The 12,676-nt window shown below is 44.0% G+C and overlaps 1 protein-coding gene across 2 annotated transcripts; it reads right to left on the bottom strand.

Annotated features, from left to right (window-relative positions):
* Window positions 1-3,099: 3,099 nt before the first annotated feature.
* LOC111950276 (gonadotropin-releasing hormone II receptor-like) lies at window positions 3,100-12,237 on the bottom strand. 2 transcript variants are annotated; one of them, XM_070434491.1, is made up of 4 exons: window positions 11,926-12,237; window positions 9,843-10,380; window positions 5,060-5,261; window positions 3,100-4,888 (listed from the first exon to the last, which is right to left on the bottom strand). In XM_070434491.1, the coding sequence occupies exons 2-4, from the start codon at window positions 10,377-10,379 to the stop codon at window positions 4,467-4,469; spliced, it is 1,161 nt and encodes a 386-aa protein (XP_070290592.1). In that variant the 5' UTR covers window position 10,380; window positions 11,926-12,237; the 3' UTR covers window positions 3,100-4,466. The 2 variants fall into 2 exon arrangements, with proteins under 2 accessions (XP_070290592.1, XP_023823487.1); XM_023967719.2 differs by lacking the exon at window positions 11,926-12,237 and having other exon boundaries at window positions 9,843-10,472.
* Window positions 12,238-12,676: the final 439 nt, after the last annotated feature.

Below are 12,676 nucleotides of genomic sequence, written 5' to 3'. Positions count from 1 at the left end.
GGTAGTAGTTACAGTCTTGTCTCATCGCTGCAACTCCCGTACGGACTCGGGAGAGGCGAAGGTCGAGAGCCATGCATCCTCCGAAACACAACCCAACCAAGCCGCACTGCTTCTTGACACAATGCCCATCCAACCCGGAAGCCAGCCGCTCCAATGTGTCGGAGGAAACACCGTACACCTGGCTACCTGGTCAGCGTGCACTGCGCCCGGCCCGCCACAGGAGTCGCTAGTGCGCGATGAGACAAGGATATCCCTGCCGGCCAAACCCTCCCTAACCCGGATGACGCTGGGCCAATTGTGCGCCGCCCCATGGGCTTCCGGGTCGCGGCCGGCTGCGACAGAGCCTGGACTCGAACCCAGAATCTCTGGTGGCAGACACTGCGCCACCCGGGAGGCGACAGTGTGGCTCTTTGAACTGTATGGGGAGCCATTATGGAGACCTTCCAGTAGATAAGAGGGCTGTTCTGTTCCTGGTTAACTAAACCCTGTCAGCTCAGCAAACCTCTTCTGCCTCTATGGACCACAGGATGGTTGTTACCCCCACATGTCACTAACACTGGCAGCTATGATAGATTAATTGATTTCTAATTGACACTGGTTTCCTCCTCCATCTCTTCCTTTATCTCTTTCAAGCTCTATTTTCACGGTATTTATTCATGATACGATTCATTAATATCGACCACATGGAGCATTCAATAAATGTGCAACTTCTGTGACTTCTGGAAGATTTTAACCCACTTAACCCCTAACTTCTCCATGTTTTCACAATCATTGTAAAGCCCTAGATTATTATTTATTTAATGTGATTAGTAGTCAATTAAAGTATGCATGGCCATCATTTTAAGGTCAATCTTGTTACGTGAACTCTCGTTTTAATATAGTGAAACGATTCCTTTAAAAGAAATATTAAAAAAACATTGTACATTAATAGTCAAATCAGCGTAAAAGCAGGTGGGAAACTGAGTGGGTCGAGCATAACACGTCAACTCTGTTACCCATGGACAGAAAGGCTAGAAATGTTTAAACAAATGTTTTTATTTAATTTTTAGCTTGCATTCAGTTGCCACTCCCTGTTGAACACACAGAACAAGCTTCCATTCCCCCTGTCACAAGGGGATTTGTGGCTGATTTTAAGATGAAGTCATCAACCCTGTTACTGTCAACCCTGTTACTTTATAACCCTGTGAATTCCGAACAACAGTAAACAGCAAATACTGTACACAGACATACATTGTGTATTGATTCTAAATGCATTTCCATACCTTGTTATCTTGCTTTATCTTGCTACCCTGCTTCATAAACAACGTCTGTTACTTGAAGTGTGAAATGCTTACTTACAAGGCCTTAACCAACAATGCAGTTCAAGAAATAGAGTTAAGAAAATATATACTAAATAAACTAAAGTAAAAAATTGAATAAAAAGTCACACAAAATAACAATAACGGGGCTATATACATGGTGTACCGGTACCGAGTCAGTGTGCGGGGGTACAGGTTAGTCGAGGTAATTTGTACATGTAGATAGGGGTAAAGTGACTATGCATAAATAGTAAGCAGCAGTATAAAAAAAAGGGGGGGGGTCAATGTAAATGGTCCAAGTGGCCATTTGATTAATTGTTCAGCAGTCTTATGGCTTGGGGGTAGAAGCTGTTAACGAGCCTTTTGGACCTAGACTTGGCACTTCGGTACCGCTCGCCGTGCAGTAGCAGAGAGAACAGTCTATGACTTGGGTGACTGGCGTCTTTGACAATTTTTTGGGCCTTTCTCTGACAAGGCCTAGTATAGAGGTCTTGGATGGCAGGAAACTTGGAAACAGTGATGTACTGGGCCGTATGCACTACCCTCTGTAGCACCTTACGGTCGGATGCCGAGCAGTTGCTATACTAGGCGATGATGCAACCGGTCAGGATGCTATCGATGGTGCAGCTGTAGAGCTTTTTGAGGATCTTGGGACCCATGCCAAATCTTTTCAGTCTCCTGAGGGGGAAAACATTTAGTTGTGCCCTCTTCACGACTCTCTTGGTGTGTTTGGACCATGATAGTTTGTTGGTGATGTGGAAACCAAGGAACTTGAAACTCTCCACCTGTTCCACTACAGCCCCGTCGATGTGAATGGGGGGCGTGTTCGGCCCTCCTTTTCCTGTAGTCTGTGATCAGCTCATTTGTCTTGCTCACGTTGAGGGAGAGGTTGTTGCATACTCTCCCTTTATGAGAACTCTTACCTGCTCAGGAACATATAGATTTTGGGTGGGATGGAACAACCCCCCCATACCTCTGTGTATATGATATTCGGAACATTCCATAAGAAGGTGGGCATACAGTATGTGTACTGTGTATACCCCCAGGACAGACATCCCATGATATTCTTCTTACATGACTATCAATCTGGCTGCCTCAAGCCTCAGAGCATACCGTAGCTATAGGAGAATGATCAGGAGAATTGATTTGTATAGCATAATGACTATGGCTTAGCCCACTACTTGTGACCCTACTAACAAGTATCTTCTTGGCCCTTTCGCACAATGGTAAGATTAATGGGCTTGATGCATTATTGATTCCACCTGTCTGCACTCTGCTGCCATATCCAGTGAGTGTACAAAACACTGCTTTTCCATGACATAGACTGACCAGGTGAATCCAGGTGAAAGCTATGATCCCTTATTGATGTCACCTGTTAAATCTACCTCAATCAGTGTAGATGAAGGGGAAGAGATAGGTTAAATAATGTTTTTTAAGCTTTAAGACATTTGAGACATCGATTGTGTATGTGTGCCATTCAGAGGGTGAATGGGCAAGGAAAAATATTTATGTGCCTTTGAAGGGGGTACGGTAGTAGGTGCCAGGCGCACCAGTTTGAGTGTGTCAAGAACTGCAACGCTGCTGGGTTTTTCACGCTCAACAGTTTCTCTCTTGTGTGTTTCAAGAATGGTCCACCACCCAAAGGACATCCAGCCAACGGCAGGCCAGTGGTCGAAAAAGGGTAATTGATGAAAGAGGACAGAGGAGGCTGACACGAATTGTGTAGAGCAGCAACAGATGGGCTACAGTTAGTCAGGTTTTCATGGCTCACATTGGGCCCATTGATAAAAGTGGAGCAACTTTTGAACGCCACAGGATATCTGAACATCATTGCCAATCAGATGCATCCCTTCAAGGCCACAAGGCTAGGATTGTCCAGGAATGGTTCCACAAACATGACAGATAATTCAGCTACTGCAGTGTCTTGCCCAGTCACCAGATTTCAACCCAATTGAGCATCTGTGGGATGAGATGGAATGATCTATTCAGAGTAGAGATCCACTACCAGACAACTTAACACAACTGTGGGAAGCATTGGAGTCAACATTGGCCAGCATCCCTGTGGAACATTTTTGAAACCTTGTGGAGTTCATGCCCCGACAAACTGAGGCTGTTCTGAGGACAAAACGGTGTACAACTCAATATTAGGAAGGTGTTCCTAATGTTTTGTACACTCAATGTGTTATAATATACTGTAGTTGTGCTTTGGTTTTCAAGCCTGAATGGCTGAAGTGAATGCATGAATAGTAAATACAGTACAGATTATGTTGTTCTCCATGACATGCACTGAATGTGACAGTTCTCTGGACTGTTTGTCTTCCGAGTGAAACGGCCAACCATTTTATTGTACCATCAAATGCATTTGTACATTTGTTTGTAATTTGACAGTTCTGTATAGTGATGTGTGGCTATGGAGATGATCTCATGCAGCCTGGCATTGTAAGGACACAGTGTTGCATGGAAAAGCAACCTGTAGGCAGACAGCGAGCAGTGTGACATACTGTAAGCAGCATGGTGTATATATATATCAGGGAACAGCCAAGGGTTTAAATGGTTTGTAGAAAGTTGTGGAACAGCACTTAAAATGAGTTTGCCTTTCCATTTGATAGTAATTGAAATAGAATGGCATGTGCTTAACTGTTGCTGTATATCTGGATATCCAACGTTGGCAGAAACGTGTTGCAGCCCAGTTGGTTCTGTTCTGCCTCCCTCTGGACCCCTTGGAAACAACGAACCATTCATGTAAGCTCACAAGATCAGGGTGGCTCCTAAGTCTACCTCTGAACTGCCTTAGCCATGGTGCTTAACGCTGAAGATTAGGCCCAGAAAACATGTATTTTCTGGGTAAAGTAATCCTGAAGGATTTTAACCCTTCAACCCTTGACATCCGAGATAGTTTTGTCTCTTTATCCATATATCCCCTTTCATCTCAGGTTGGGCTTGACCCCTAACTCAAGTGCCTCTTCCCATGCTCCAACAATGTCCTCAAAATGTCAAAGATGGGCGTACAATCAGAGGGGAGAAATTTTGGTGGTGCTGTTTAGCATGTCACTGTCTTCACCTCACAGAATAAGTAGGTCGGTCTACATACTCCTTAGTAGCGCTCATTTCCAGGTCTGCTCTCCCTCAGCCCTCCAACCTTACAGATGTACTTACTGTCAGCGCCAGTCATCTACCGTCACCTCCAGTCTCTTTGGTCTGTTCCACACCGGGGGCGTCAGAGTCCTGCTCTCCGCTGTGGGGGCCCTGGTGGGCGGACAGGCGGTCCAGAGACCTGGGCGACATATTAATGTCCCTTCTTCTATAGCACCAGCACATGGCCAGGTCGGCCCGGAACGAGGGCRTGTAGAAGCCATAGATGACCGGGTCAAAACATGTGTTCAGGTTGCCGAAGACAAACAGGGCGTGGTGGATGTATTCAGGCGTGACCTGCAGCATCTCCGGCTGGAACCAGTACCAGATACCCAGGAGGTAGTAGGGCGTCCAGCAGACCACAAAGGACATCACAATGATGATGGTCATCTTTAGAGTCTTCATTCGTGCTTTGGGGATCATGTCTGTGCCACTGCGTCTCAGGCAGGACTCRCCAGCTGGAAAWGTATGGCACTGGTTAGTAGCTTCCTAAAGCTAATGTAGCTATCATATCTCKCCTAAACATTGTCAATGTATAATTMATGTTKGAACAGCATATAGGCCTACTGAGGTTGCCATTTTGGMCATGCAAGTATTRTGGTTGCCAGATTGGAATAGCTAGCTTKTACCTTTGTTCCTGTGGAGTTGCTGATTGATCTCAATGAGGATGCGTGTGTAGCAGAAGCTCATGACCAGCAGGGGGAACACGTAGAGAGTGACGAAGTAGAACATGTTGTAGACYGTCTCCTGCCATCGCTCTTTGAARCTGCCATGGGTCACACACTGGGTGAAGTCTACGCCCTCKGCCTTGATGGCCCGGAAGATGAACAGCTGGGGAACAGGAAGTCACTGAGTAACAACAACCACAACATCTAAGATGTATGACAATCCACCTACTCGTATACAGTAGTTACCTTTACAACAGGTATACACTGGGCTACTACAGTACTAATTTAGTTCTGTGAGGATCATTTAATCTATTCCATTATAAGTAAAAACTAGTTGAGGTCTTGGCTGCTATTTTGTGCCGGCGCACTGGCCAGAAATGGGTGGTTTAATGAGAAGAATGCAGTGGCTGAGTCATGTCTGCAGTATTTTCTGATTAATGAATGCAGTGGTCAGTAGCATCACAATAACTTTCAAGGTGGATCCATATTCTGCAATGGCTTCAAATTTGCAATCTAAATAGATGAATACTCAGGGAGAGTTGCACCCTTTGGTATTTTAGCGCTTACTCGGTGCGAAAGAGGTATGTATTTCTGGTACTGGGAGGGTTCATAAATCTGACATGACAAAATCACCAGATCATGTGGGGAGAACAAGTATTTGATACACTGCGATTTTGCAGGTTTTCCTACTTACAAAGCATGTAGAGGTCTGTCATTTTTTCATAGGTAACTTCAACTGTGAGAGACGGAATCTAAAACAAAATCCAGAAAATCACATTGTATGATTTTAGTTTAATTAATTGCATTTATGCATGACATAAGTATTTGATCACCTACCAACCAGTAGAATCGGCTCTCACAGACCTGTTAGTTTTTCTTTAAAAGCCCTCCTGTTCTCCACTCATTACCTGTATTAACTGACGCGCCTGTTTGAACTCGTTACCTGTATAAAAGACACCTGTCCACACCTCAATCAAACAGACTCCAACTTCCTCCACAATGGCCAAGACCAGAGAGCTGTGTAAGGACATCAGGGATAAATTGTGAGACCTGTACAAGGCTGGGAGTGGCTACAGGACAATAGCCAAGCAGCTTGGTGAGAAGGCAACAACCGTTGGACAATTATTAGAAATGGAAGAAGTTCAAGATGACAGTCAATCACCCTCGGTCTGGGGCTCCATGCCAAGATCTCACCTCGTGGGGCATCAATGATCATGAGGGATGTGAGGGATCAGCCCAGAACTACACGGCAGGACCTGGTCAATGACCTGAAGAGAGCTGGGACCACAGTCTCAAAGAAAACCATTAGTAACACACTACGCCGTCATGGATTAAAATCCTGCAGCGCACGCAAGGTCCCCCTGCTCAAGCCAGCGCATGTCCAGGCCCGTCTGAGTTTGCCAATGACCATCTGGATGATCCAGAGGAGGAATGGAGAAGGTCATTGTGTGATGAGACAAAAATAGAGCTTTTTGCTCTAAACTCACTCGCCGTGTTTGGAGGAATAGAAGGATGAGTACAACCCCAAGAACACCATCCCAACCGTGAAGCATGGAGGTGGAAACATCATTCTTGGGGATGCTTTTCTGCAAAGGGGACAGGACGACTGCACCGTATTGAAGGAGGATGGATGGGCCATGTATCGCGAGATCTTGACCAACAACCTCCTTCCCTCAGTAAAGAGCATTGAAGATGGGTCGTGGCTGGGTCTTCCAGCATGACAACGACCCAAACACACAGCCAGGGCAACTAAGGAGTGGCTCCGTAAGAAGCATCTCAAGGTCCTGGAGTGGCCTAGCCAGTTCCAGACCTGAACCCAATAGAAAATCTTTGGAGGGAGCCGAAAGTCCGTATTGCCCAGCGACAGCCCCGAAACCTGAAGGATCTGGAGAAGGTCTGTATGGAGGAGTGGGCCAAAATCCCTGCTGCAGTGTGTGCAAACCTGGTCAAGAACTACAGGAACGTATGATCTCTGTAATTGCAAACTAAGGTTTCTGTACCAAATATTCAGTTCTGCTTTTCTGATGTATCAAATACTTATGTCATGCAATAAAATGCAAATTAATTACTTAAAAATCATACAATGTGATTTTCTGGATTTTTGTTTTAGATTCCTTCTCTCACAGTTGAAGTGTACCTATGATAAAAATTACAGACCTCTACATGCTTTGTAAGTTGGAAAACCTGCCAAATCGGCAGTGTATCAAATACTTGTTCTCCCCACTGTAAATACTGAATTGATTTATGATTTTATACTTTCAGTTGTATCCCATCTGAGTTGGGGGCAGAGTTGTTAGCCTTTTGCAACAATGCAATTTTACTTGTTTTCCAATCCTCCATGTATTATTAAAATGTTGATTGTTTTCAGTGTTTAAAATCTTGGTTTTACAACATCTCCCTCCTCCCGCTGCTGATGTTGCACATTCCTAATTCTCAGGAATATAATCATATTTCACACTCTGGGGGCCACAATTAACTAACTAAATCAGCATGCCAGGAATTTAAAGATTTTCTCGCTGAAATGCCTCCTCATTTCCAGGAAGACTCCAGAAGGCATATCCCTATCTGTCTATCTACCCCCTTGTCCTTGCCCCTCTGCTGCATAGGGGCGGTGATTACGTGGGATCTCTGACGGTGCGGCACTGATACGTAAATCCTGTTATGCCCCTCTGCACTCTACAGCCCTGAAAATTAAATTAGAGGGGAAGAGCCTGAGGCGAGACGTTCAAGATGCTCATGCTCTGTGGTGAATCGCCTACCAGCAGGTGCACTGATAAAACTCTCAGCAGCCCCGGCGCCACTCTGACAGCAAATTAGGCTTATTTGTCTACTCAGATTCATAAATCTATCCTCATGAGGGACGCATGCCGTTTCTCCCCCCTTTGAATCTCCCGTCCCACACCCTGACACTCTACCCCCTTCAAGCAAACAGTCACTCTCCTGCATCTTGAAGTAAGCCATCCAAACAATGTGGAGAAGCCTGGACTACTTTGAAGTTGTGGTGCAGTAGCATGCCATTACTCTTTGAAACCATTTTACATACTGTGCAAGAATATACCCAAGAACAATCCAAACTACGGTAAGTTATGTACTGTACATTTTATATTTCCTTAGGCTACATTCTAAATCAGATGACTTGTAATATATTTATTTATGTATTTTCTACAGGGGAAAAAAAGATGCCCCGCAGTGTGATCTTGAATTGGTTGTAGCCAAAAACAAATTCAAGATCACACTGTGGGGCATCTTTTTTATCTTTTTTATAATAATAATACATTACAAGGCATAAACCACTCTGTCAAGTTCAGAGGAAATATTTAATTTCCCTGTCAAAGCGAATCAATGAATGCATCCATCCACATTTCCCTCTACACCGGCTGTCCTCACAGACCAGTGCACCATTAACTATCACTTTCAAATAATCCTTAATGCACTGTTTTTGTCAAGGGGTTTTCAGGAAAGCATTTTTCAATGACACAGCAGACAGGATTGTGTTTTTGATTCAAGGAACACATTGCCAAAGAGCCAGGGAGATCCCCAGCCTATCTTCATTAAATCCCCATCTAGATCCATCAGTATGTGTGCACAGTAGGCGAAGCGGTTTCAATTTCTGGATGAGATGACAGTTGAGTACAGCACACCATGCAGATTAATGCCTCCTCGTTTGTCACTGTGTGTGTATGTGTGTGTGTATTAGATCTACGCTTGACCTTGACCAGATTAATTCAGTATCTGTCACAAATGGTGACCTAGGCCATCCTTTCACCTGTCATCTCCCATCAGCCACTGGGTCGAGAGTGTTAACTGGCACTTGAAACATCTGTGCAAACTGATTGATTATGTGTACACTCCCGCTCAGCCCAGTCAAAGCTCCTCTCTGTCCTGGCACCCCAATTGTGGAACGAGATTCCCCCTGAAGCTAGGACAGCAGAGTCTCTGCCCATCTTCCAAAAACAACTGAAATCCTACCTCTTCAAAGAATATATTAACAAACTTCTGTATTTAGGCCAAATGTACTTATGACAACTGTGATATGTGGTTATCTCACCTAGCTATCTATTTTTGATTTATTAATGTCATTTTTACCCTTCTTTTCTCCCCAACTTTGTGATTAAGATCATGTCTCATTGCTGCCGGGCTTGGGAGAGGCGAAAGTCGAGTCACGCGTCCTTCGAAACATGATCCGCCAAACCGTGCTTCTTAACACCTGCCTGCTTAACTCGGAAGCCAACTGCACCAATATGTCGTTCACCTGACAACCGAGGTCAGCCTGCAGGCGCCCGGCCCGCCACAAGGAGTCACTAGAGCGTGATGAGCAAAGTAAAACCCCCTCCCGGCCAAACCCTCCCCTAACCCGGACGACGCTGGGTTAATTGTGTGCCGCCCTATGGGACTCCCGGTCATGGCCGGTGATCAAACCCCAGGCTGTAGTGACGCCGCAACACGGCGATGCAGTGCCTTAGACCGCTGCACCACTTGGGAGGCCCCCACCTAGCTATCTTAAGATGAATGCACTTACTCTAAGTACCTTTGGATAAAAGCGTCTGCTAAATTACTAAAATGTAAATACACACTTCTAAGTGCCTTGACTAACCCACAGCTAGAGCTGCACTTGGCATGAACACGTCATCTCAACAACATACCAGGAATGAACAAAATCACTTTCATTTTAAGGAATTTACCTTGAATTTCTTGGAGTGCCACACTATTTATAGTAAACAAGGCTACCAGGGTTTTAACTCACCTGTGGTAAGGCCAGAAGCACACTGAGGCCCCAGGCCAGACCCAGCATCCTCTTGTTCCTGTGGTGGGAGTTGAGTGAGTCCAGCGGGTGCAGGATGGCGTGGTGCCTGTCCAGACTGACCACCACCAGGATGAAGGCTGATGAGTGCATGGCAAACAGCTTGAGGAAGCACAGCATCTTACACATGGCGTCTCCGCCATACCACTGCACCGTGATGTTCCAAATGGCGTCCAGTGGCATCACCACAAAGGTCATCATCAGGTCGGCGGCGGCCAGGCTCATGATGAGTGGTCGCAAGTGAGAAGCCAGGCGCCGGCCACGCCCCCGGCACACACTGACCAATAAYGCAAGGTTGCTGCAGGCAGCAAATAGGAAGAGGATTAAGGTGGCGCCGACACGGAATTGGGCAGCGCGGGTGAAGGTGGGTGTCTCCCAGTCAACCAGAGGGGGAAACTGGGACATGTTTGAGAGGGCGGGTTGCATTGACCCGGTGGCACCCACTAAKGGAGGCCTCAGGAGGGACAGGTTGCCAGACATCCTGGGTTGGAAAAGACAAGGTTTATATGAATGACTGTAGATGACAAAGTAAAACATGTATGTCATTATCGTGATTACATACATTATTATCATATACACATCAAAGTTTTTATGCGTCGTCAGATATTCTACGTTGCTCTGGATAGTATAAGTGATTATTAATGTAAAATAAGACCTCATGCGACTGATAAACAGTCCACAGTCCACCAACCAACTCATCAGAGAGAAGCGTACCCACTGGGTACACCACATAATTTCAACGTGGATAATTGGATAATATTTGGTTGAGACGTTGATCAATTAGATTACAACATATATTCACCCACTCAAAAAGCAGTGGTGTAAAGTTCCTCAGTAAAAATATTTTTAAGTACTACTTAAGTAGTTTTTGGGGGTATCTGTACTTTACTATTTATATTTTTGACAACTTTTACAAAATATTGTACTTTTTACTCCATACATTTTCCCTGACAACCCAAAGAACTCATTACATTTTGAATGCTTAGCAAGACAGGAAAATTGTGAAATTCACGCACTTGTCAAGAGAACACGTGGTCATCCCTAGTGCCTATGGTCTGGTGGACTCACTAAACACAAAGGCATATTTAGTAAATAATAGTGTTGGAGTGTGCCCCTGGCTATCCATATATTTTAAAAACAAGAACATGCTACCTCTTGCTTTGCTTAATATAAGAAATGTGAAATGGTTTATACTTTTACTTTTGATACTTAAGTACATTTTAAACCAAATACTTTTAGACTTTTACTCAAGTAGTATTTTACTGGGTGACTTTCACTTTTATTTGAGTAACTTTATATTAAGGTATAATACTTTTACTCAAGTATGACAACTGGGTACTTTTCCACCACTGTCAAAAAGAAAGCCGAAAGTTAGTTGAATTGCCAATGTGTTATCACTATGCATTCAACCATCTAAAAGCACAACCAAATTCCAATGGAAAAACAATGTCTGATTTTTGGTTTAATTGTCACCCAAATGTCTATCACTGCGCTTTCAACCATCTTAAAGCACAGCAAAGTTCAAATGGGAATACAGTGTCAGATATTTTGTTAAATGTGTTATCACTGTGTTTAATTCATCTAATAGCAGAACCAAACCTGCATTGCAGTTGAGATTACATTAATGCCATTTGAGATTCTGTGCAGATTGTGAAGATCTCCATAGACCTGCAACATCCTATGCATACCATCTTGAACATGCATGCTTTATGTGATTACATAAGAAATGTATAGTTACAGTAACATCAATGTGCAAATGGACGTATTACTAATTTTAAGGTGGAATGTTAAATTAGTTTGGAAGATAGCTTTAGCCTAAAGTTATTTACTGTATTACAAAAGTAATATTAAATTCTGTTTGGTTGACAATGCAACCAAATACCAACATTTAAAGGAGATGTACTGTATATATCAAGTGTGAAGGGAAGACCCAGATGCAGACCACGTCGAATAAACAATAGTTTAATGTTCCAACAGGGGCAGGCAAGACAGGTATGGGTCAGAAAACCAGGTCAGGCAACGGTACCGGACGGCAGGCAGGCTCAGGGTAAGGCAGAGGTCGGTAATCCAGAAGGGGGCAGAGGTACAGGTCGGCAGGCAGGCTCAGGGTCAGGCAGGGTGGTTAGGCAGGCGGGCTCAGAGTCAGGACAGGCAAGAGTCAAAACCGGGAGGGCAAGAAAAGAGAGACTAGAAAAAGCAGGCGCTGAGACACAAACCACTGGTTGACTCAAACAAAGAAGACGAACTGGCAACGGACAAACAGAGAACACAGGTATATATACACAGGAGATAATGGGGAAGATGGGTGACACCTGGAGGGGGTGGAGACAATCACAAGTACAGGTGAAACAGATCAGGGTGTGACAGTATATACTGCTTGGATAGTTAGATCTAAGCCACTGTCTTAATCCTATTCTTTAACTTATATTTTTGGTTGAGTTAGAGATGTGAATCTAACATATCATTTGTTAACTTGTGGACAATTTCAAAGGTGATATTGAATTGTTTTTGGTTGTAAATGCAACAAAATACCAACATTTGAAGGAGATGTATATTCTGCATGGATAGTTCCATCTGTGCCACTGAAAATTAATAATTGATATGTTGGATTCACGTCTTTATCTCAATAAAAAATAAAAGTTAAAGGATAGGACTAAATCAAATCATACTTTAAATGCACTTTAAATTAAGTTTGTATTGTCTATTTTTTGTTGAATTCTGGGTTTAATTTAAACAATAGCTGTTGATAACTTTTCAAATGCTATACAGGCCTAAAT

This window comes from Salvelinus sp. IW2-2015, linkage group LG23 (assembly GCF_002910315.2).
Source record: "Salvelinus sp. IW2-2015 linkage group LG23, ASM291031v2, whole genome shotgun sequence".
Taxonomy (NCBI): domain Eukaryota; kingdom Metazoa; phylum Chordata; class Actinopteri; order Salmoniformes; family Salmonidae; genus Salvelinus; species Salvelinus sp. IW2-2015.
Note: the sequence above shows the minus strand (reverse complement) of the source record. Positions and strands in the feature narration are given on the sequence as shown.